This window comes from Phyllobates terribilis, unplaced genomic scaffold (genome assembly GCF_046119375.1).
Source record: "Phyllobates terribilis strain yellow unplaced genomic scaffold, ASM4611937v1 Scaffold_3__8_contigs__length_932513732, whole genome shotgun sequence".
In the NCBI taxonomy this organism is placed as follows: domain Eukaryota; kingdom Metazoa; phylum Chordata; class Amphibia; order Anura; family Dendrobatidae; genus Phyllobates; species Phyllobates terribilis.
The window spans coordinates 618,261,693-618,288,199 of NW_027362763.1; the positions used below are offsets into that span (position 1 = coordinate 618,261,693).

Genomic DNA, 26,507 nt, shown 5'->3' on the forward strand with positions numbered 1-26,507 from the left:
TGTTCAATAAAGGGCCCAAAATTAAGATAACATAGATGGGAGAGGTCTCTATGAATAGGAATTCCTAAGTATTTGATACCCTGTGAGGGCCAGGCAAAGGGAAAGTTGGACTGGATGGAATCCTATATGGATTTAGGGAGGGAGACATCGAGGGCCTCAGACTTCGCTGCATTGATTTTAAAATTTTACCATGTAACAAAGTGATCTATTTCAGCCATAACAGCAGGGATGGATATATGTGATTGAGTGATATATACTAGGACATCATCAGCAAATAGAGAGCACTTGTACTCGGTGCCTCCCACCTCAATCCACCTAATATTGGGGTTATGGCGAATTGATGAGAGCAGGTGCTCCGTCACTAGGATGTATAAGAGAGGGGACAGAGGACATCCCTGCCTTGTCCCATTGGTGATTGTGAAAGGTGATGAAAATGTTCTGACTTACCCCCTGGGCCTTGGGACACCCGGAGCCGGACCCTTTTTGGTGGATGCTGGTGGTTGTAGTCTTCGTGGCGGCGATCCGGTTCCGTGGCTCAGGGCGGTCAAACCAGTGGCGGAACTATTTATGTGGTTTTGATGTTTAAATGTCCGACTACGCCACCCGTGGATTGCGGTCAGAGTGAACTGCCGCTACAGGGCAGACCGCTAAGGCTGGTGTTGTGGGTGCAGCAGAGCGTAGCATAACTCCCCACGGGAGGAGTATAGCCTCAGGGCAGTGTATGCGGAGGATGGGGGTGATGGTGCAGGGCAGCAGCAGTAACGACACGGAGTCAGTGATGCAGTTCAGGGCCTTTACTCACAGTTCTTATTATCCAGACCACGTCTGCAGGTAACGGCTGCCCACGTCGTACTGTGCTCACCAGGTGAGGGGCTCAGACAACTCCCAGATAACTTTGGAGCGCTTCACAGGACCCCCTTTGTGTGTCCTTTGTCTGGCCTTTCTTACCAACACTTCTGTCCGGCTGCCTCGGGCCTCCTCTTGGTAAACTTGGCGCCAGTTTCCCTGACCCTATGTGGTGCCTTCCTAGCGGGTGGAGCAAGGGGCTGCGCCACATAAAATGTCAGAGCCTCCGGTTTCTAGCTGAGGGTCGTTTCCTGCCTCCACTAGTTCGGGGACCGGTCTCCCCCTTTGGCCTGACCCCTCCACGCAGGTGGATTCGGGCGTGCGGTGGCGACTCGCCCGTCCGCACCCCTGGGATCCCTTCATTCCTCGTTCCTGGAGCCTTCTCCGCTCCTCTTCCTTCCTTCTCCCTCTTGCAGGCCTGGGCCTCTGTTACTAGGCCCGCCTCCGGAGCAGAGCTCATGCAGAGCCCCTGCTCCCTGCCACTTCTGCTCAGACTTCTCTGCACTGAACTAAGATGGTGCCCACCTTTTATACTCCCTTCTCAATGCACCCAGGAACTGCTTCCTCCCTGCTCCTGCACTGCAGGGTTCCCCTTCCTCAGTGTTCCCTCCCCCCACTCCAGCCAGGGACAGGGACTGTCGTGCCCATCTCAGGGGCATATTGGTCGCCCTGCCCCACGGCAATGTGGTGTAATGCATGCAGGTGTCGGGTCCTGATCCACACTCCATCCTTATCTGAGAGTGAGATATCACACCTCTGGGTGAGGTGCAATACGTCTGTAGCAACCGAGCCCTCGGTGCTACAGTTCCATTTATCTTCAGCCTAGGTGACGTATTGTGATACAGGGCCGTGATTTTGGCTATAAAAGGGTCCCCTAGACCCCTACCCCAAGCTTTTTAAGAGAATCATATATGGCGTGCCAGGAGACTCTATGGAATGCTTTCTCAGCATCCAACGAGAGTATCTACTTACAAATTTTTAACTGCATCTAGCCCAGGAAATACTTTGTGCCTAGTAGCAGTGTCTGCTAGTCAGCGGATTATCCCGGCTGTTAAGCAAGCTACACCACCTGTAGTTTGGACACTTAATTTTTTCAAAGGAAATGCTTCGGGACCACGGGATACTCAGTGAAGAGCATCAGGAGGCACCCCAAGGCATAGGGGCTGGGACTGGCACTAGGATGCCTTGCGGTGGACAGCCGAGCTCGATCCTTATAAAAGCTTTTTAACTGCAGCAGCTTTAGTGGACGATACTGGAGCTGGAATTACGCGGCTGCTGGCATGAGACTTGCCCTCCAATAGATCCTTGTAAATGGATTTAAAGTGTATTCATTCAAATTAGAGGGACAATTTAAATTAAAAAGCTTAGAGCTGCCTCCACCACAGGGGGGCTCTCTCGACCCACCAGCGGACAGGCACCAGTATTGGGAAAGGGGGGCTGGCCGTCAGGGTTCACCGCGGCTCTGGCACAAACCCGGCGACACGGAGGTGGCACGGGCAGGAGCGGACTGGCCGTCTCGGCTTCTCACTTTTTGGATTTTAGAAGGGCATGACATGCCTATATCTGTGTCTCCCCCTCCTTTTACTCCTCCACCTCTTTTCTTTTCGCATGACTATATGTACTTGTCACTTTTCCATGTGTTAGTTGTGTCTTCTGAGCAGTTTGTCAGCTTTTGGACACCTTTGAAGGTGTTTTCTATGTGTTTCTATGTGTTTTTGTTTGCCTGCCATTGGTTTTAACGGTGTTCGAAGGTGTTCGACGAACAGTTCGACGAACAGTTCGGCGAACAGTTCGGCGAACAGTTCGGCGAACACACGGGTGTTCGACGAACCGAACCGAACTCGAACACTACGGGGGTGGCTCAACACTAGTTAACATCACAGCAACTATAATACTACACAGCCTAAAAGGTCAGTGAAGTAAATAGCTTTAGGAGAGAAAGCGGCAGTGCTCACGAGGACTCCTAATAGGTAGCCTGGAGAGACAGCACTGACAAAGAACCCCTGCCAGAGGCAGAGGGGACTCACCGGTACTGCGGCGACCGCTCCTCCTAAGTGTGTGGACGGATGGGGAGCAGAGAGCAGGAGGCGCACCTGGACGCCGGAGGGAGAAGCAGGGACCGCCAGCGCACGCTCAACCAAGCGCTTCCTGCCTATAGTAATGACGGCAGGAAGTCAGGAGACGCTAAGCCACGCCCCCACTATGCCACGCCCTCGCTAGGCCACGCCCCCCCCCCCCCCCCGCCAAAGCCCGCACTTATTCAAACAACAAAAAGGAGGGCAGAAAGCTTCCTACCTCTATGAAGGCAGGTAGCAAGTCAATAAAAGCAAGAAAACGCGCGCCAATACAGGGAGCTTCCTGCCTCAATGAAGGCAGGAAGCAAAAACGAAAAAGCATGCGCAAATAAAAAATAAAAATTACTGGCCTCCGTCTCTGCTCCCCAGTCAAGGCAGCGTCTGAAATAGACAAGAAACACACAGGCAGTACACTTGCCGTAGCCGTCAAAGATACTCTTTAGACCAAAGAGCACTTACCCGGCTGAACGCCACAGGGATCCTCAGGGATGTGTGGCGCCATGGCCCTTTGCTCCCCCCTATGGCGGAGCATGCAGGGACCCTCTCAGATGTGTGGTGTGCGCCTCCGCCAGGGAGCGCTCTGTATCCCCCGGGGCCGGCAGGCATAAGTGGGAACCTCCTCAAGGGGTACACAGAGCTGCCAGGGGAGGGTCAGGGGTCTCAGCAGCGCCGAGACCCCCAGAGACCTCTAGACCACGGGGGGGTCCAGGACTCGCTGGATATAAAATAACTCTTCTGAGGAGCTGCCGAAGCAGCGACTATCCTCTGAGACCTCAGATAAAAAGACTGATGAACATGGGAGTAGGAGGAGCCTATATACTGGAGGGGCCGGTCGTCTTTTTCCAATCTGAGGTGACTATCCTATGGGGCTCCGCCTACCCACGAAGTAGAGAATCTGTGTCTCCCTTCCTTCCCTTCTGCTGCTGAAAAAGGCGCCGTTGGAAAGGAAGAAGCTAAGTACTTGGGCTATGTCATCGGGAGAGGCGAGATAAAGCCACAAATCAATAAAGTGGAGGCAATCCACACCTGGCCGCAAACGCTCTCCAAGAAGCAAGTGAGAGCGTTCCTGGAAATGGTGGGATATTACCGGCAGTTTATCCCAAATTTAGCCATGATGGCCGCGCCACTTACGGATCTCCTCAAAGGCACCAGATCAACAATGGTGAAATGGACAGAGGAAGCAGATGGCGTTCCAACGGTTGAAGCTAGCACTGTGTAAGCAGCCGGTCCTGGTCGCACCAGACTGAGAAGGAGTTTGTGGTCCACAAAGACGCTTCAGAAGTTGGCCAAGGAGCCGTGCTCTCTTAAGAGAGAGAATGAGATGTTCTTCCCCATTTATATCTGAGCCGGAAGCTCTTTTCCTGCGAGAAGAACTATGCGATAGTGGAAAAAGAGTGTTTAGCCATAAAATGGGCCGTAGATACACTGAGATATTACCTTTTAGGCCGGAAGTTTAAGCTTGTGTCAGACCATGCCCGTTTAAGGTGGTTGAGGGAAAAGAAGGGTAAGAATGCCCGGGTGACTAGATGGTTTTTAGGTCTCCAGGACTTTAATTTCCACGTGGAGCATAGGCCTGGGAAACTACACGGGAATGCTGATGCCCTCTCTACAATTCCCTTTTTGGTCTCTGAAGGTGCCCAAACCACCGTCTTTGGGCAGAGGGGGGGGGGGGGGGATATGGGACAAGTAGTGTTGATCAAGCACTAAAATGCTCGGGTGCTCGAAGCTCGGGCCGAGCTCGCCGTGATACTCGGGTGCTCGACCCGAGCAACGAGCCCAATGTTAGTCTATGGGAGACCGGAGCATTTTTGCGGTGGCACCCCCGGCAGTCTTTTAAAAGCCTAACAAGTGCCCAAAACAATAGTGACAGTACTCAAATGACATGGGGACAGCATGGGGATCGCCCCAGGAAGCATTTCTGACTCCCAGGTCACTGCTGTCAACAACGTGGTCAGAGGTATTAAGCCACTTTTACGGGCTCACAATAAAAAGTTCAAAAACTAAACTGAAACTTTTTTCCTGTGAAATATGTTAAGGATTTTCTTTTCCAGGGTAAAGACTTGTGTATAAGGTAAAATAAATAACCAAAAACAAAAATACTCCTCCACACCTTCGGCTATGTTCACAAGTAGCATTTTTATGCGTTTTTGCACTTTTGTATTGCTTTCAACTGTGACAAATGCATTCACCGGGAAATGTCATTTTAACATTTTACAACCTTATCTGGCCATGTGCTGTGTGACACATGCATAAAGTGCTGAAAAGACATGGGAACAGCATGGGGAAGACCCCTGGAAGCATCTCTGACAACCAGGTCACTGCCTAAAAGTGTGCCCATCATAAGTGATCCTTGTCGCATCAGAAGATGCAGACTTGCAACTATCCCTGTGCAAGTTGTAGTCCCAGGGCAGTGTTCAATTATACCTCCCCCATTCCTTGCAATACAAGAGCAAGTATGCAGCCTGCCACCCACCCACCCCAAGGCTGCAATATTATACTGCTTGCTTGCACTTGAAATTGGGCCTTTTAGGCATGTGAAGGCGAAATCTGGCCACCACGTCATGGCTGCGTTGGCTGCCTGGAATCCATACTCAGTCCCCAGCCGCTCGGCGGCCGGGTGTCCATGCTCGGTCCCCAGCCGCCCCGCGGCCGGGTGTCCACACACGGTTCCCAGCCGCCTGAGGGCAGCCGGGTATCCATAAACGGTCCCCAGCTGCCATTATTTCTCCTTGGAACATCCCCCCACACACTTTTCTTAGCCCGGCCTGCATTAGGGCAGCATTGGACGAGCCCACCAGAGAACCAGACTCCTCCAGTGGGCCCTGGTTTTTCCATCAGGGGAGTTGAGAGTGCCAAGGTGAGGAGCATGATGATGATGACAGAAGTTAGCATCTGCTTTGTTTTCTTTTAATGCAAGTGTGTAAGTGTGCAGCCTGCCACCCACCCACCCCCAGACTGCAATGCCATACTGCTAGCTTGCACTTGAAATGGGGCCTTTTAGTTTGGAGGAGGCCGAAGCTGGCCACTACCTCATGGCTGCTTCGGCAGCGAGGTATCCATACTCAGTCCCCAGCCGCCCCTATTTGTCCCGGTGTGCCTTATACATAAGATTAAGCGCGTATACCAAAACATTACCTGTGCCCTCCCCAGTGCATTTAGTGGGAAGGAGAGCCTATTCCGCTGTAGTGTGTGCATGCCAAACCCCTGTTCATGGTACATGCGAAGATGCCTCCCACCCTGCACCTGTCGTTGCAGACTTGCAACTATCCCCGTTCAAGTCCTTGCCCCAGGGCAGTGTTCAATTGTACCTCTCCCATTCCTTGCAATGCAAGCGCAAGTATGCAGCCTGCCACCCACCCACCCCCAGGCTGCAAAACCATACTGCTTGCTTGCACTTTAAATTGGGCCTTTTAGGCATGTGGAGGCGGAATCTGGCCACAACGCCATGGCTGCGTCGGCGGCCTGGTATCCATACTCAGTCCCCAGCCGTCCGGTGGCCGGATGTCCCCGCTTGCTCCCCAGCCTCCAGGGGGCGGCCGGGTGTCCATACTCGGTCCCCAGCCACCCCTATTTGTCCCGGTAACCTTTCCCACACTTTTCTTAGCCTGGCCTGCTTTAGGGCAGCATTGGCCGAGCCCACCAGACAACCAGACTCCTCCGGTGGGCCCTGGCTTCTCCATCAGAGGAGTTGAGAGTGCCAAGGTGAGGAGCATGAGGAGGATGATAGAAGTTAGCATCTGCTTTGTTTTGTTGGAATGCAAGCACATGTATGTAGTAGCGGCTAGGCCTGAGGCGGTCAGCGTTTTGGCGCATATCCTACCTCCTCCGAGGATTACTGGATGTTTTCCTGCTACTATCCAAGTTCTATGACTCCCGTTAAAACAAAACTTCAGGTGATAAATGATGGATGAGGTGGTGGCAAAGGAGAACGAGCAGGAGGAACAGGGACCATTGACATCAATATCAGGCCAGTCAACCAGATATGTCTTGTAGGATATGTTTCTGTAACAAAATGAGCGGTTCGGCTACACAGTTATAGGGCATACAGTGAGTGCAATGCCTACCAAAAATTTCGAGGCACTCCAATGCCCCTTGGAAATGGCATGGAGGTCAGAGGGCCTTAACTAAACCTTTTTTTCCATTTATAGCAACTGGGTCTACTGTGCACTGTTGGCCTAAGCAGTGAATGGAAGGCTTTCCAAAAATTATGAGGAACTGCAATGCCCCTTACAAGAGCCATGCAGTATAGCCTATTACAAACATAAGTCCAATTATTGGGGAGTGGGTCTCCCATAGTATTTGCTTATGCCTTCCAAGCAAAAGCTTCCAAAAATTAGGACGGAGCAACTTGCAATGCCCCTTACAAGAACCATGCAGTACAGCATATTACAAACATAAATCCCATTATTGCGGAGTGGGTCTCCCATAGGATTTGCTTATGCCTTCCAAGCAAAAGCTTCCAAAAATTAGGATGGAGCAACTTGCAATGCCCCTTACAAGAACCATGCAGTAAAGCATATTACAAACATAAGTCCCATTATTGGGGAGTGGGTCTCCCATAGGATTTGCTTATGCCTTCCAAGCAAAAGCTTCCAAAAATTAGGATGGAGCAACTTGCAATGCCCCTTACAAGAACCATGCAGTAAAGCATATTACAAACATAAGTCCCATTATTGCGGAGTGGGTCTCCCATAGGATTTGCTTATGCCTTCCAAGCAAAAGCTGACAAAAATAAGGATGGAGGAACTTGCAATGCTGGCACCCTGGTGGTATAGTGGTGGTGGAGGCTGAGGATAAGGAGAAGAACATAAAACAGCCGAAATGAGGAAGAGTATACCCATGTGTGGATGTGAAGCGGTGCATGTGATTACACCTCCCGAAATAACACAGTGGATTTGACTTTATGTTACTCTGCTGTCATTTGGTGGTGATGAGAAGTCTGGCCCAATCCAGCCCTTGTTCATTTTGATAAGGGTCAGCTTGTCAGCATTGTCAGTTGACAGGCGAGTGCGCTTATCAGTTATAATTCCCCCAGCGGCACTAAAAACACGCTCCGATAACACGCTAGCGGCAGGGCAGGCCAGGACCTCCAAGGCGTACAGAGTGAGTTCATTCCAAGTGTCCAGCTTGGATACCCAATAATTAAAAGGCACAGAGGAATCACGGAGGACGCTGGTACGGTTGGCAAGGTACTCCCTCTCCATCTTTTGAAACTTTCCACTCCTTGTGAGAGTACCCCGCGCCTCAGGGCCTGTAAGCTGGGCGGGTGTCAGAAATCTGTCCCAGAATGTTGACAGTGTTCCCCTGCCTCTGCTGGATTGGAGTTGCATCTCTCTCGCCTGTACGCCTTGGTTGGGCAACGAACTGTGACCTCTGCCGCTAGCGTGTTCAGATGGGAATTTTTTTAAGAGTTCTGCAGCAAGGGCCTTCTGGTACTGCCCCATTTTTGTAGACCTCTCCACCTCAGGAATAAGAGTGAAAGTTCTCCTTGTAGCGGGGGTCTAAAAGTGTCACCAACTAGTAATGACTGTCACCCAACATTTTGACAACGCGAGGGTCACGGTTAAGGCAGCGTAACAAAGTCAGCCATGCGTGCCAGACTGGTAACGGGCAAGATTTCCGTGTCCTCACCAAGATGACTGACCATGCTCTCCTCCTCCTCCTCCCCCCTGTCCTCAGGCCACCCACGCTGAACCGACGGTATGACACTTGTACAGGTACTACCGTCTACAGCGCATGATACCAGCTCCTGTTCTTCCTCCTCCTCCTCATTGTCCCCCAATGCACGCTGGGATGAGATGAGGCTGGGCTGTGTGTAATCGCCCACTACGGCTTCTTGATCCATCTCATCATACTCTGGCTGCAATGCCTCCTCTTTAATTCTCTGCAGAGAGCGTTGCAAAAGACAGACAAGTGGAATGCTGACACTAATGATGGCGTCATCGCCACTCACCATCTTGGTGGCCTCCTCAAACTTTGTCAGGATGGTACATATGTCAGACATCCAGGTCCACTCCTGAGGTCTTATGTGTGGAGTCTGACCTGAATATTGACGGCCTTGTTGCATCTGGTACTCCACAACTGCTCTCTTCTGCTCACAAATCCTTTGCAACATGTGGAGGGTAGAGATCTAACGTGTGGGGACATCACACACCAGTCGGTGTGCCGGAAGCTGCAAATGCTGCTGCAACACAGCAAGGGGGGCGGAAGCTGTAGCAGACTTGCGAAAATGAGCTGACAGGCGGCGTATTTTCGCGAGCAGATCTGGCAACTCGGGGTACGATTTAAGAAACCGCTGAACCACGAGGTTAAGCACATGAGCCAGGCATGGTATGTGTGTGATCTCACCTCGCCTCAGAGCCGCCACCAGGTTACGGCCATTGTCACACACGACCATGCCGGGATGTAGGTTCAGCGGTCTCAGCCACAGGTCTGCCTGCTCTTTCACAGCTGTCCACAACTCACAAGCAGTGTGAGGTTTATCACCTAAGCTTATGAGTTTCAGCACAGCCTGTTGCCGCTTGGCGGAGGCAGTACTGCAGTGCTTCCAGCTTGTAACTGATGTGGTGATATCTGAGATGGAGGCTGAACATGAGGAGGAGGAGGATGATGCGCAGGAGCTATACACTGTGGAGGCAGCTATGACTGACATAGGGCCCGCAATCCTCGGTGTGGGGAGGACGTGTTCCGTCCCAAGGTCCGACTGGTTCCCGGCTTCCACTACTGTATGTTTACCCAGTGTGCCGTCAGAGAGATGTATCGTCCCTGGCCACAAGCACTGGTCCACGTGTCCGTTGTCAGGTGGACTCTCCCAGTAACTGTGTTGTTGAGGGCACGGCAGATCCTTTGGGACACGTGCTTGTGTAGTGCGGGGATGGCACACCGGGCAAAATAGTGTCAGCTGGGGACAGAGTACCGAGGGACGGCCACCGCCATAAGATTGCGGAAGGATTCCGTCTCCACCAGCCTAAAAGGCAGCATTTCCAACGCAAGCAGTCGTGAAATGTGCGAATTTAGGACTGTGGCCTGTGGGGCGTTAGCTGCGAATTTCCGCTTTCGTTCAAAGGTCTGGGATATGGACAATTGAACGCTGCGGTGGGCCGTGGACGTTGATGCTGTTTCTTGAGAAACTGCCATAACAAGTGAAGACAGAGGAGGGGGCATCTTTACATGCAGTATGGACAGGGGATTGCCTTGCACACACAACAGGGGGTTCTATTGCACGCACAACAGTGGAAGAAGCAGTGGTGACACCCGCTGACACTGGTCGTGGACTCTGGGTTTCGCCCCACAAAGTCGGGTGCTTTGCTGCCATGTGCCTAATCATGCTGGTGGTGGTCAGGCTGGTAGTTTTGTCACCCCTGCTGATGCTGGCATGGCAGGTGAAACATATGGCCTTTTTGGGGTTATCAGCAGAGTCTTTAAAAAAATTCCAGACTCTGGAAGACCTACCGCTTGTACTGGCAACGTCCCTCGTGTTGGTGTTACGGGGAACGGTTTCCCGCCTTCTGTCTGCGGCCACCACACTGCTTCTTCCTGCCTGTTGGGGTACTCTGCCTCCCTCCCCCTGTGTGCTGCTGGCCTCACTCTGCATGTCCTCCTGCCATGTTGGGTCAGTTACTAGATCATCCACCACCTCCTCCTCTTCCACTTGCGTACCACGATGCTCCTCCTCACTTGCTGGCAATTGTGTCTCGTCATCGTCCACCTCTTGTGACAAATTGCCAGCGTCGACTTCCTGTGGCCGTGGCTGTTCAAATATTTGGGCATCGCTACATGGGATCTCCTCTTCCACCATTTCAAGCGTATCAGGCGAGGGGCACAAATCTGGAAATGGACCAGTGAACAGCTCTTCAGAGTGTCCAAGTGTGGGATCAATTGCTGTCTGACGACACTCGGCACGGTGGGAGGAAGGAGCATCAGGGTGAGGAGGAGTATGCGGTCGAGACTCACGCCTACTAAGAGTTGACCGTGTGGAAGACAGACCGGAGGTGGTGGTGCCCAGGTAACTGGAAGTATTATCTGCTATCCAATTAATAACCTGTTCACACTGATCAGTTCTCAATACTGGTGTTGTTCTGTGCTTCCCTAGTAATTCGGTCAAGAAGTGGGAGCGAGAAGATGTGGCTGTTGGTTGTGGCACATTTTCACCTTGGCCACGACCCCGTCCTCTGCACGAACCATCACCAGAACGTCCACTTCCACGTCCCTTGCCACGCGCCTTGCCCATTGTAAAGTAAGTAAAATAGCTTACACTTGCACTATCAATGGAAAAAGGGTAATAAAAAGTAGATTAGAGCCGTGGAAGAGGAAAACCACAGTTCTATTGCTCTGGCCTACACCCGACTCTTTTAAACAATCTGAACAATCAGAGAGAAACTATTACTGTTTTTCTTTAAGTAAAAAATACCAAAACCTGAATAATAGAGATTTTTTTACCGTGGGATGGCAAAACCACAGTTTTTGTTTACTGGGGTATACCAGACTTTTTTAAATAGATTTAATTGCGGCTGAACAGTGAGCGACACACTCAAACTGTGTTTTTTTAGATACCAAAGGCCCAAAACTGGATAGTACAGAGATTTGACCCGTTGAACTGCAAAACCACACTGGGATTTGTCGGGCCTACACCAGACTATATTCAACAGATATATTTTTGTGTCACAACAGTCAGGAGACACTATTGTTTTTCTTTACGGAAAATATACCAAAACCTGAATAATAGAGATTTTTTACCGTGGGATGGCAAAACCACAGTTATTGTTTACTGGGGTATACCAGACTTTTTTAAATAGATCTAATTGCGGCTGAACAGTGATGGACACACTCAAACTGCGTTTTTTTAGATACCAAATGCCTCAAAAGTGGATAATACAGAGGTTTGAACCATGGAAGTGCAAAACCACACTTCTGTTTCTCTAGCCTACACCAGACTATTTTCAACAGATATATTTGGATCTGAAAAATCAGAGACACGCTTTTTTTTTTTTTTTTTTGGGGGGGGGGGGGGGGGGGGGCAGGACACCAAAAGGTTAATAAGACGGGTATTTGTACAGTGTGAAGGAGGAAAAAAAAAAAAAAGAGGATTTAGATGAAAAAAAAAGGATTTTTCCTGGCCCCCGAGACCTGGAGCAAAGTCCAGCAATTTCAGCAACAGGAGCACACAGGACTGTAATGCAGCGTTTGCTGGTATAACCACTGCATCTCCTATACAGCCTGCCTGCCTGATATCTGGGATAGATATTAGTCCTGAGAAGGACTGTTTGTTTGATCTGGCAGCCTTTACAGACCCTACACTAACTATTTCGCAGTTTATATCTCTCCCTAAATCAGCAGCGCTGTCCCTACACTGTCTGATCCGGAGCGACTGTGTCCAAGATGGCGGCACCCGGTTTTAAATACTCGAGGTGACGCCTGTGCGGCCAGCCAATCACTGTAATACCCACAACCAACATGGCTGCGGCATTACAGTGACTGGCTGGCAATCCCTGCATGTTCATTGGCTCTGTAAAGAGCGCCAAACATGCAGGGCGGAGACCCGAGCTCCCGCCCGAGTAACCCGGAAATGCTCGGTGCTCGCCGAACATCCCGAGTAGCGTGATGCTCGGGCGAGTACCGAGCAGTGTCGAGCATGTTCGCTCAACACTAGTGACAAGGTCACTGGCAGAATACTGGAGGGGAGATAAGTGTCTCAGAGACTTTTTGCTTCAGTCATGTAAAAAACATAGAGGTTTCTCCGGCATGTTAAGTGCAGAGAGGGTTAATTGCTAGAGTTAAAAGGGCATACTTTACAAGAGGATAGCTAAGTGCTGGGAGGGAAGCTATCCACCCCATCTCCTCTCCAGGGCGTGGTTTAGGTTCTATAAGAATCCAGCCTTTGGACTCAAGAGGTAGTCAGTACCTGGAGGCCAGCTCCCGAGAGAGGAGCTTGTGGTTGTTCCTGCTAAAGACTGAACCATGTGACTTTTGGTAATCCTGAGTGGCCGCAAGCCTGGAGAGAAAGTAATGAACAGCACCAGCAAAAAGTTTTGGTGCAAAGCTCCCCAGGCCAGTCCACAATACATCCAGAAATTTGAACAAGATACCAATGGTGACTTCTTTCTGTGAGGAGAGTAGGGTTGTGACAAGCATGGTCAGGAAACATTGGCCCATATTAGGTAAGTGTTTGCCTGAGATCAAGGAGTTTAGACTTCCTCCATTGATTTCCTACAAGCGCGCAAATAATATTAAGGACAGATTGATTCGTTCGGATGTAGGATCACACAAGATGTCGGTGCAGACCTTACTTACTGGTAAAGGAATAATGGGTTGGTTCCCGTGTCTTAGTTGTATTAATTGTTCCAACATGCTTAAAGGGAGAGAGTTTCAGAACACAAGAACTGGTTTAACATTTTTGATTAATCACCATCTTACCTGTTCCTCTGAGTACATCATTTATCTGTTACAGTTCCCATGTAATTTATTATATGTCGGTGAAACGACATTGGATTTTAAAACACGTATAAACTATCACAGATACACTATTAGAAAAAAATGGTTAGATCTGCCGGTTTCTAAACACTTTGTTGAGAGTGGACATAGCGAGAAATAATTAAAATTTAGAATCATTCACCATATACCACCTTTGAGTCGTGGAGGGTATAGAGAACGTTTGCTTAAAATAAGGGAATTAGAGTGGATTAGGAACCTGAATTCTTTGAAGCCACATGGCTTAAATGTGGATTTTAAAATGAATATTATTCTGTAAGCATTGAAAACCGATATCTTATCCTGGTGATTCTGTGTCAATTCTATGGTATTTTATGGTACTATTTTGATTTTATTTTTTTAGATTAACTACGGTTGTAGAAAACTTTGAGATGTGATTCATCCCTATTCTACATACTTAATTTTATCTAGATTGATGATTAAGAACTTTTTCTGTAAATTATGATGCGCTATTGTCAGAGGAATATAATATTTTCCATCTTTTTATAATGAGGAATGTGATAAGGGTGACTATAATTTATATGGTCAGAGGTTGGTTTATAATTGTTCATATAGTCTTTATGGGTTGTGGTTTTAGAGAGGTTTGTACTTTGTACCCTCTCCCCTTCCCTTAGTGGACCCTGGGTTGCTGTTCCAACTCCAGATACGGACTTTGTCAATATCCAGTATTACCTCAGATTTCAATTGACCACATATCTGAATGTATACCAGTCTTCTGATATCGCCATGATGGATGTATTGTGGTCTGCGCTAAAATAGATAGCACTATATGTGCATACAATAAGAGCGCTGTTTGGGCTGCATTCCCTCTTGTAAAACGACGTCGGATGTAATGCTTTTTGCTGTACGCAGGTACGCACTGAAGAACTCTTTGTCACCTGATACGATACTCTCTTACTATGCACAAGCGCGCACTGATGGCATATGGTGCATGCGAATTGTATTGTGTCCCGGATCCAAGCTGGCACAGAAGGCCCTGCGCATGCACAATGCCCTTAACTTTGTGACTTAGTACTAGTGCGCATGTCCAGAGTGACTATACTTCTGCAGTTGCGCTATAGCACTATGTAGACGCCGATGTTTGGTGCAAATGTAATGAAATATGGGGTGAGTCATTATGTCTAATTATTATATAAAGCTGTTATTGAATGACTCATTATGTATTAATATGAAGTTTGCTATTGTAATTTTTATGTATATTCTATCTTTTTGCACATGGTCATTTTTGCTCTACACTATATTAATTATCCTGTGGGATTATATATAATATGTATGTCATAAAACACTATTTTTGAATAATTGCTGCTAAATTACTTTTGTAATTGGTTTTCCTTATATACTATGCATATGCACTTTGTTACTTGCTTGAGAAAGGTCTCCACTGTGGAGCAAAACGTCGCCATATGGGCCATTAGAATCAACTTTTCAATTTTTTTCACTGAATTGGAGTGCCGCTTCCATAATTTCTGGAGATATATATTATATATATATATATATATATATATATATATATATATATATATATATATATATATATATATATTTATTATAATATACTGTATATATATCAACTCGTCCCAAAAAAAAAAAAAAAAAAAAAAAGCCTTCACATGACTGTCAGCCGAAATATGGAAAAGAGATAGGTCTCAAAATATGGGGATGCTTTGCAATGAAAAGTGTCTTTTAGGGTATGTGCCCACGTAGTGTTTTACAAGCGTATTTGATGCGGAATTTCCGCAGCGGAAACGCTCGTAAAACGCTTGTTAATCCGCACCCCATGGTTTCCGCAAGTTCTATGCCCATGCTGCGGATTTTTCCGCAGCGTTTTTGATGCGCACAAAAATCCACAGCATGTCAATTAATTTTGCGTTTCTGCATGCGGAATTGCCTTTCCAATGCAATAAAAAACGCAAGGCAATTCCGCATGTCGAAAACGCGCGATAAATGCTTGCGGAATTCCGCATGCATTTTTCCGGGAAAGGACATGCAGAAATGAAGCAGAAATTTTCTGCTTCACATCCGCAACGTGGGCACATTGGCTGCTGTTAAACACTAAGGCTAACATAAAAATACAATATAAATCTAGTACAACTGTAATCGAACGGGCCCGAAGAATAACGTCATCTAATCACTTATACCACACGAGGAATGGTGTAAAAAATAAATAAAACCAATTCTTCACCTGCTGCTGATTTGTTCATTCTGCCTCACAAACATCGCAGTAAAGCTTGGCGCACATTCATCCTATGCTCTACCCTGAGCGCTTACACTAGAGTTTCCATGTAAATCTCTGAAATAAGCGATTGAAACAGAACCCCCAGCGGAAGATTCCCTATGATGAGGCAGGTGGAGGCACTGTGGATTCTGTCTGGCCTGTGATCTGGCGGTGTCCGTCTTTTTAGGCATGCATAAAAGTGCTGTCGACTACAGTTTTGTGCACTTCTGAAAAGAAGGACCCTGCTGAAGAGATGCCAGACGGAGTCGAGAGTAACTCTGCTGCCTCATTATAGTGAATGGATCCCTTGGGCATTTAACCTGAATCGCATCACTTGGATATTTAGATAGAAACCCCAAAGTAAGTGCTCAACGTAGTGCGCAGGATAAATGCTATACATGCATAAGTCCCCACTCAGGTCAGTCATCTGTTAACGGAAATATAGGGGCTTCCACGTTACTGGTAGTACAAAGGCTCTGGAAAAGTAAAATGCCTCCTCGCCCCTCAAAAGAAATTCAGTAAACCGCAATGTTACCCTCTATGTGTTTATTGGATTCTGTTGTGGATAAACTACCAGGTTACCCGCATCTCCTAATACTCAAATAATATGTTGCATCTGCTAACCTGTGGGGCTGTAGCAGCTGGAAACCTCTACTCTGAAACTCATTTAGATTTGTATCACGCACAACCGCATCAGGTGAGCAGTATCTAGTTACCTTCAACGTTGTTGCCTGGATAACACTCTACAGCACTTATTTGTCCCACAAACATTTCTCAAGAGTTTCCTTTGACACAACGTTTGCTAGGTTTTCATTTTGATTACGTTATTCTTTAGCTTTACTTAAACTGGTAAAAAACATCATGGTTTGTTATATTTTAAAATGTTGTGTTAATTTTTTTGGAGTCAATGAAATAAAGCAATGCTGGTGTGCACTCCTATGTCAGTAATTTGCTTATTACCATTTAGTATTAAATTCTTATTAAAAGGAGGAGAATTATTGTACTTCTAGTGTGCATAACCATTTACCCCCCCCCCCTAAAGTCTGTACATTGTAGAGTCTCCTTTTGCTGCAATTACAGCTGCAAGTCGCTTTGGACAAGTCTCTATGAGCTTTCCATATTTGGCCGCTAAGATTTTTGCTCATTCCGGAAGGCAAAACTTCTCCAGCTCCTTCAAGTTAGATGGTTTCCTCTGGTGAACAGCAATCTTCAAGTCTGACCACAGATTCTCAATTGAATTAAGGTTTGGGCTTTGACTAGGCCACTCCAAAACATTTACACATTTCCCCTTAAGCCACACGAGTGTTGCTTTAGCAATATGCTTTGGGTCATTGTCTTGTTGGAAGGTGAACCTCTGTCCCAGTCTCAAATCATTAACAGACTGAAACAGGTTTTGCTCAAGAATATTCCTGTATTTCGCACCATCCATCTTCCCTCAGCTCGGACCATTTTCCCTGTCCCTGCTGTCGAAAAACATCTCGACAGTGATACACGGTGGTGGCAGCATCATGTTGTTGGGATGTTTTTTGTCAGTGTTAAATGGGTTTGTCCAACCCTTGGGAAATTTTAAGCAAGCAGCGCAGCTTGCAGCATTGATAGTTTAGCTTTTGGATCTGCTGGCCTGTTCAAGTACTCATCACTAGTAACTTGCGGTTAGGAGAACTAGCTTTTCATTCACCTCTCTCAATGGTTCAGTATTCGTCACGTGATCACAAGTATGCAAATCTATAGAACATTGAGAGAAGTGGATGCAAAGCTAGTCGGCATGTGACTGCAAATATGTAAATTGCTTTGCGTCATTGTCTTGTTGGAAGGTGAACCTCAGTCTCAAATCACTGGTAGACAGAAACAGGTCTTGCTCGAGAATATCCCTGTATTTCACACGATCCATCTTCCCTCAACTTGGACCATTTTCCCTGTCCATGCTGCCGAAGAACATCCCCACAGCGTGATGCTGCTACCACCATGTTTCACTGTGGGGATGGTGTTCTTGAGGTGATGAGCTGTGTTGGACTGGCCCCAAACATCGAGTTTACTTTGGTGGCCAAAAAAATTCAATTTTGGTCTCATTTGACCATAGCACCTTCCTCCATACATTTGGGGATTCTCCCACCTCTTTTGGCAAACTCAAAATGAGCCTTACAGTTTTTGTGTGTAACTAAAGGCTTTTTTCTGCTCACTCTTCCATAAAGTCCACCTCCATGGAGTGTACAACTTATTGTGGTTGTATGGACAGTTACTCCAGTCTCTGCTTGAGAATGCTGCAGCATTGGTCTATGTGCTGCCTCTTTGATTAATGCCTTCCTTGCTCTGGCTGAGAGTTTTGGTGGGCAGCCCTCTCTTGGCAGGTTTATTGTGGTACCACGTCCTTTCCATATGATTATCGATTTGATGGTGCTCCAGGAGATCATCAGAGATTGGGATTTTTTTTTTTTTTTTTTTTTTTTTTATAACCCTACCCTAACTTGTACTTCTCAACCACTTTGTCCCTTTGTCCCTGACTTGTTTGGAGATTTCTTTGGTCTTCATGGTGTTTGGTTATTAGTGCCTCTTGCTTACTGGTGTTGCAGCCTCTGTGGCCTTTCAGAAAAGGTGTGTATACACTGACAGACCATGTGACACTTGGATTGCATACAGGTGGACTTCCTTTCACTAAGCATGTGACTTATGAAAGTAATTACTTGAACCAGAATTTTTTAGGGCCTTCATAGCAAAAGGGGTGATTACATATGAACATGCCATTTTTTAGTTATTTGATCCCATAAATTTAATGTATGGCTATATTTTTCTCACTTCACCAAGTTAGACTATTTAGTGCTGATGTATCACACATGAATCAGATAACAAAAATATTTAAAACACAGGTTGTAATGTAACAACACAAATAAAAAGCCTTACAAAATTTCAACCAAAGCTTTGATAAAAAGATTTTTTGGGATAGAAGAAGTAAACCTGCACGTGTGGCAACTGGAATCCTCTTGTTGGATAGTCATTATTACGTCTCTTTAAGGTGAACATGTAGTGGCCACTTACCTCTTGATGAGCTGGTTGACATCTTACAAGCTAGCACTACCAGGGCAGGACGTACATAGATATTGACCAACTGGTTCCTATAGAAGGCACACATGAGCAACGTAGCAGCCCGGATAAAGACTCGTTCTTCTGTAACAACAACATTTGGTCTGTTCTCATATAAGTTTACTTCTCCATCAGCAAGTTTCATCATGTTTGAGTGGAGGTCTACGCTCATTTGAACTACTTTACTGGCTGTCGTGTTATCTAGAACACACAAAAAAAAAAAAATAAAAAAAAAAAAAAAAATAAAAAAAAGGTAAAACAAGAAGTTTACACCCTTTCTCTGCTATTGTTACTTTTTAACATTTTTATACTAAAACTGATAATGAAGCAAAGCACTCAAACTAATTCGACTTTCAAGCAATTAAACAATCCTTAAGAATTATGAATTCTCTCCTGTTGGGTATAAAAAGATTTGCCAATATTTGATCTGGGAAATCTTGCTGGAGCTAGCCTGCAAATGAAAACGCTAGATCACTATTCTAAGGAACGATATATGATGGGACACAAACTACCCACCACAGACTGTAAGGTCTAACTATCTTACATTGTTCGGTTCACTCTCTGTTGCAAATGCAAGAAACCTCCTGCACAGTTTTGGGAAACACTGTGGTAAGCACTACTGCTTTGCAGCACTGGGGTCCTGTGTTCAAATCCCATCTGCAGGGAGTTTGTATCCCTTTGTTTGTGTTGTTTCCTCCCACACTCCAAACACATACTGATAGGGAATTTCAATTGAGAGCTTCAAAGGGGATAGTGATGATGTTTATAAAACGCTGCAAAAAATGTTAAATAAATTAAAAATTGGCTTCAATACGCAAAAAATGTGATATTCTAGATGGATACAACTAAAATGCTAAATGAGGTGAACACATAATCCCTCTAAAAACAATTTTTACTTTAAGGTATTAAAAACAACAAAATATCGTTAAACATGGACTATTAAAAAGGTAATAACTATACTCAAGGAGAAATGGACTTCTATTTCACTATAATAGTTAAACAATGAGAATAGATCCTTTTGTAAAGATATATAATACTGTAGATATATACACCAAACAACAGTGACCCGCGATTCCCTATCTAGATGCCTAAACTGGTAGGGTATGTGCACACGGTGCATTTTTTATGTGCTTTTGTTGTGGCAAATCCGTGCGGATTTGGCCCCAAAAACGCATTGCAAACCTTATCCCAGCATTTCCTATGGGATTTTGGAAGATCTGTGCACATGATCAGGAATTTTCCGGACAGGATTTCATGTGCGGAAAAAAAAAGCAGCATGTTCATTGCGGATTTTCCTGCGCTTTTCCTATACAGTGCATTGGAAAAAAAGCATAGCAAATCCGCGGGCAAAAACACACATAAAACGCATGTAAATGCAAAAAAAATGCATCAAAAGCGTGCAGAATTTCAGCAGCGTTTTTGATGCCAAGAGGTACAGAACCTTGCAGAAATGCTGCAGAAGTTTCTGCAAGCAATTCCTGATTATGCGCACATAACCATACTGCCTAGCCACAGCGATTGGCACTTGGCACACTTAAAACAAGATATGGCACCCCCACTCATCGGTGGCTCTCCCTTATTCTCCCCATGGTGCCCTATTGATATGATAAGGTAACAAGAGCAAAAGGCTTAAGGTGAGGTTAGGTTACAATAATAGAAATTAGACATATCTATATACAGGAATAAAGACAGCATCTGTTACTTTGAAACACGTCAAATAAAATCGCACATTCAATAAACCTTTAAAAACAGACGTCTTCTATACACGGCAGACAGAAGATATCCAAAAATTCTCCTCATCTTTATTGCCATCCGTATGACAGCTCATGGATCAGCACCTTTGAAATCATGGATCAGGTTAACATATTCTGATAAAAAAACATTTAAATTTGTCTGTCGGATAAGACCCTATTTGCGCTATTTTCTTCCTAGTGTTTAGAACTTTGATCATAGAATGTTAGAGTTGGAAGGGACCTCCAGGGTAATCTGGTCCAACCCCCTGCTCAATGCAGGATTCACAAAACCATCTCAGACAGATGTCTCATCTCAGAAAGCCTCTGTTGAAGATTTGCATTGAAGGGGAACTTGCCACCTCTCGTGGCAGCCGGTTCAACTCTATGATCACCCACTGATCACTGTCAAAAAGTTTTTTCTAATATCTAATCTGTATCTTCTCCTATTCAGTTTCATCCCTTCTAGCGTCTAGTCTTCCTTTGTGCAAATGAGAATAAGGCTGATCCCTCTACAATGTGATATTCTTCCAGATATTTGTAGACAACTATTAAGTCTCCTCTCAGTCTTCTCTTTTGCAAGCTAAACATTCCCGATCCTCATAGTACATTGTCTGCAGACCAGCCACCATCCAAGATAGCTCTTCCTTGAACTTGCTCTAGTTTTTCTATGTATTTTATAAAATTTGGTACCCAGAACTGGACACAGTATTCCAGATGGGGCCTGACCAAAGAGGAGTAGAGGGGGATAATTACTTCACGTGATCTAGACTTTATGCTTCTGTTAATGCAACCCAGAATTGTTTGCCTTTTTTGCTGCTGCATCACACTGTTGACTCATGTTCAGTGTATGATCTATTAGTATACCTAAGTCATTTTCACATGTGCTGTTGCTCAGCCCTATTACTCCCATTCTATATATGCTTTTTTCATTTTTCTTGCCCAGATGTAGGAATTTGCATTTCTCCCTGTTAAAAACCATTCTTTTAGTTACAGCCCACAGTTCCAGCTTGTTTAGAATCTTCTCTCTCTCCTCTAGCATTACCTATCCCTCCTAGCTTTTTGTCATCAGCAAATGTAATCAGTTTACCCTCAATTCCTTCATCTAAATCACACGTGTCAAACTCCGGCCCATGGGCCAAATCTGGCCCGCAGGGTGGTTTTATTTGGCCCACGACACGAGAACCACCACCCCTATGTGGGGCCATTATTCTGTATGAAGGACTATGTGGGACCAATAATTCTGCATGTAGAACTATGTGGGGTCCATTATTCTGTATAGAGGACTTTGTGGGGCCCGTTATACTGTAAACTGGTTGGTCTGGGACTTTGTCCAAGTTTTTCATTTTGGTCCTCTGTGTGTTTTGACATTGACATCCCTGATACAAATTATTGATAAAGTTGTTGAACAACACAGGGCCCAGGACACAGCCTTGTGGTAACTCACTTAAGACATTCTTCCAAGTAGATATGCAACCATTTATTATTACTTTTTGGGACCGATCAATAAGCCAGTTATGAATCCACCTAACAGTTGTCTATTCCATAGTTAGTCATTTCTTCAATAAGGATGGTATGAGATACTTTGTAAAATGCTTTGCTGAAGTCAAGATATACTATATGTACTGCCTTTCCCTGATCCACCTAGTCAGTGATTCTGTCACAGAAGGAAATGAAGTTAGTCTGACATGACTTATTAGTTACAAACCCACGCTGGCTCTGGTTAATCACTTCATTCTCATAAAGATACTTGAATACATGTTGTTTAATAATTTGTTTAAAGATCTTTCCTGCTATAGAAGTAAGCCTCACATGCCTTTTTGAAGATGGGGACAACAATCGCGTTTCTCAAGTCTTCTGGGACTTCTCCTGTTCTCCAAAAATTTTCAAAGATTAAGGAGAATGGTTCAATAATATCATCTGCTAACTCCGTCAGTACCCTAGGATATAATTCATCTGGACCTGGAGCCTTGAATTCATTTATGTTAGCTAATAATTTCCTCACTATCTCTTTCTTTATAGATAGTGTGGATTCTTCTATTCCTTCAATAGTACAGTGAAGATCAGTTGATGTTACATTTACATTCTGAGAGAAGACAGATGCAAAAAATGAATTTAAAAGTTCGGTCTTCTCAGCATCGTTTTTTACCATTCTCATCCAGTAAAAATCCTAGATCATCTTTGACTTTTCTTTTACTTTTGACATACCCCAAAATACTTCTGTTTTGACATCTCTTGCAAGCCTTAATACATTATCAGCTTTAGCTAATCTGATACGTGTCCTATAGTTTCTGCAAACAGCAGTATTTTCTTCTTTAGTTATGCCTCCCTCTTTCCATGTGATAAACATATCTTTCTTCCTTTTTAGCATGTATATAATTTCTGTGTTGATCCATCCTGGATTGCTTAAAAGCTTCATATTATTTCCTCTTCTAGGGATTGTTAACGATTGTGCTATGAGAATCTAATTTTTCAAAATTTCCCATCCTTCCTGAACATTTCTGTCCTTAAGGACATCCAGCCATTGGATCCCTCCTATCCTCTTTATGAGTCCCTTACAATCTTCCTTTCTTAAATCCAACCTTGAGGTCTGACTCTTCACAAGTCTTCCTCCTCTAGTTATCCAAAATTCTATGATAGTATGATCGCTACCTCCTAAATTCCTAGCCACCTTTACTTCCTCAACCATTTCCTCCCTGTGGGTGAAAATTAGAGGTTGCAGATCCCCTTTGTGTCTCTTCTACCTTTTGGAAAATAAAGTTGTCAGCAAGAGAGGATAAGAATTTGCAGGACCTGTTACTTTTGCCTGAGAGAGATTCCCAATAAATGTCTGGATAGCTGAAATCTTCCATGATCACTACATCATATTTTTTTGATAACTTGGCCATCTCATACATAAAGAGTTCATCCATATCTTCAGTTTGCTCAGGTGGCCTATAGTAAACACCTACAATGGTGTCCTTTCCGTTGTTCTCTCCTTGCATTCTTACTCAGTTTCCACAGAACTCCCAGTCTCTAAAGCTTCAATCTCTGTGGAGATATACACTTTTCTAACATACAATGCGACACCTCCTGTTTATCAAGTCTGTTTCTTGCAAATAAGTTGTATCCTTCTAGCCTTGTATTCCAATCATGTGTAAAGTCCCACCAAGTTTCAGTGATACCAATGACATATTTCTTTTCCTGCGTTAGTAACTCCAATTCTCCTTATTTGTTGCCAATGCTCTGTACATTTGTATAGAAACATTTTAGTTTGTGATCGGATTCTCTTTCTCCAATATTTTTATTATTCAGATTTTTTGTCTTTGTTCTTTCTTTCCATTTCTAGTAGCAGAGCTCTCAATAGTATTACTTCACTGTATGGATTTTCCTGGCCTTTAGTTTCCCTACCCACAATGTTCTAGTTTAATGCTCTCCTGATGAGTGTAGCAAGGCAACTTCCAAATATGTGTTTTTTCAGTCTTGGTAAGGTGCAGCCCATCTCTAGCAAGTAGTCCATCGTAAAGGTAATTCACTCTGTGATCCAGAAATCCAAACCCTTGCTGGTGGCACCATCGACGTAGCCAGCTCTTTACCTGCAGAATCTTGTTCTACTTCCATGTTCCATGGCCAACCACTGGGAGGATGGATGAGAAGACCACCTGCGCTCCCAGTTGTTTTACTTTTTTGCCCAAGTCTTTAAAGTCACTGCAGATGGTTTCCAGGTCCTTTCTTGTGGTGTCATTTGTCCCCACATGTATTAGCAGGAATGGGTAGTCATCTGTAGGTCTGAAGAGTCCTGATATCCTGTCAGACACATCTTTGATTTTTGCGCCTGGAAGACAGCACATTTCTCTTGAGGTTATATCTGGTCTGCATGACCACAACTGTTTCTTCTTCACAATAGTTTTCTTTCTCCATCCAAGAGAACTCTGAGTGCTTACAAGGTTGTACTTTGTGGGTAAAATCTTATCTTGATGTATTTGATCATCGTTCTCCTGCTTGAGAGTCTGGTACTGGTTCCTGAGTAGTATGGGTGTTGACTGCCTCCTAATCCTCCTGCTTCTCTGTGTCACATCCTTCCATTCCTCAGTTTCTTAAGGTGCACTACAAATTTCTTCTCTTTCTGTATTCTGAAGAGATAATTCTGCTCTAACAATTCGTAAGCTTCCATAATCATTTTCAATGTAGCTATTCTCTCTTCTAGACTTTGCAACTTTTCCTCCAACAGGGACACAACAGGGATATCTATAGTATAGTCACGGTTAAGTCCCTGAAAATCGGATAATAGAAGTTATCATTCATTGCTTTTGCCTCAACGCGATTCCCCATCCATTAGGTTCATCATGGGGCTTGTTGCAAAGTTAGATGGTTACAGGCTCACGATAGAGTAACGGGCTTATTCTGGTGTGCCTGGTAGTGCCGTAGGTGGACCTCAAATATGACTCCAAATCAAGGAGGTAACAAACTCGTATGCCCATATACTGCAATCCTTGCAATTTACTCATCTCCCCTGTCCCAAAAAATCCAAGCACGCATGCACAGGCAGAGACCACCTCTCTGTCAAATCATAGTGTGTGCACACACGATGTTACATCAGTGGAAGTGATAACTGCAATCCACGTTGGCGTAGATTCCTGGATTTTGCAACGTCACTTCCGTGTTGAAAGAACCAGGAACACTGCAGAGGTTGCATGCGTTTCACGCTAGAGTGCAAACCTGAATATCGCGATGTCACTCCCGTATTGAAAAGACAGACTCGCTGTCTGTGATGTTATATGCAGAAGCCCTTGCGTTCCATAGAGTGACTCAAATCATTACTTGATGTAACAATGGAAAAGACTTCTGCCTGTATATCTAATGGATATGGCATAGCTAAAGACATATGCTGGTGTACAATGATATCTCTATGCCATAAAGTGAAGATGGAGCAATTTGCATTAAATGGTGTCTTTTAATAAAAAACACAGAATTGTGTATAAATACCATTTAATCAAAAATAAAAACCACAATGGAAAACATTACTAAGCTTGGTGGCATATACAGTGGCGACGAAAAGTTTCGTGTTTTTTTAAAGAGTGATTACTTCTGTCTGGTTCTTGTGATGCCACTTTCCTGGTGATTAATTGAAAATGCATGACGTTGTCAAGACCTTCATTTTAACCAAAATGCTTTTGAATCTAGATATGGTCATTTACTTAAAGAAAACTGATTGTCAAAAGTTTTGCATATACTATTTATTAATCAAAACATAGAGAATAATTCATTTTTTACAATGCCATAACTTAGTATTTTGAAGCATAACCTCATGCTTTAATTATTGCACCACACGGACGGGGCATTGAAGCCACTAGGGAAGTGATGGCGAATCTTTTAGAGACCGAGTGCCCAAACTGCAACCCAAAACCAGTTATTTACTGCAAAGTGCCAACACAGCAATTTAACCTGAATACTGAGGTTTTAGCTTAGAACAAACAACTCATACAGAGAGCAGACGGGGGCAGCAGGCATATCATATAGCAGGCAGGGCCAACAGAGTAAGCAGGCATAATCAGAGAGCAGGCAAGGGCAACAGAGAACAGACAGGCGCTTCAGAGCAGGCATGGGCAACAGAGAACAAACAGGCAACAAAGTAGGCAGAGGCAACAGAAAGCAGACAGGGGCCAGAGAGGGCAAGCAGGCATATCACAGAGCAGGCAGGGGAAACAGAGAGCAGGTATATCAGAGAGCAGGCGGGGGCGACAGAACAGGTTGGGGCAACAGAGCAGACAGGCGACAGAGAAGGCGTGGCAACAGAGAGCAGTCGGGGCAACAAAGTAAGCAGAGGCAACAGAGAGCAGGCAGGGGCCAGAGAGGGCAGGCAGACATATCAGAGAGCAGGCGGGGGCAACAGAGAGCAGGCATATCAGAGAGCAGGCGAGGGCAACAGAGAACAGGCGGGGGCAACAGAGAACAGGCGGGGGCGACAGAGAACAGGCGGCACGAAAGAGCAGGCAGGGCGACAGAACAGGCTGGGGCAACAGAACAGACAGGCGACAGCAGGCAGGGTGACAGAACAGGCGGAGGCGACAGAATAGGCGGCACAAAAGAGCAGGC

General features: G+C 45.4%; 1 protein-coding gene across 2 annotated transcripts in view; it reads right to left on the reverse strand.

Moving 5' to 3' along the window:
* The window catches only part of GNPAT (glyceronephosphate O-acyltransferase), a 355,670-nt gene that overhangs the window by 170,722 nt on the left and 158,441 nt on the right, over positions 1–26,507 (reverse strand). For both annotated transcript variants that reach the window (XM_073671501.1, XM_073671499.1), the window contains one exon: positions 18,658–18,903. In XM_073671501.1, coding sequence (XP_073527602.1) covers positions 18,658–18,903 — 246 coding nt within the window. The remainder of the gene's footprint in view (positions 1–18,657; positions 18,904–26,507) is intronic.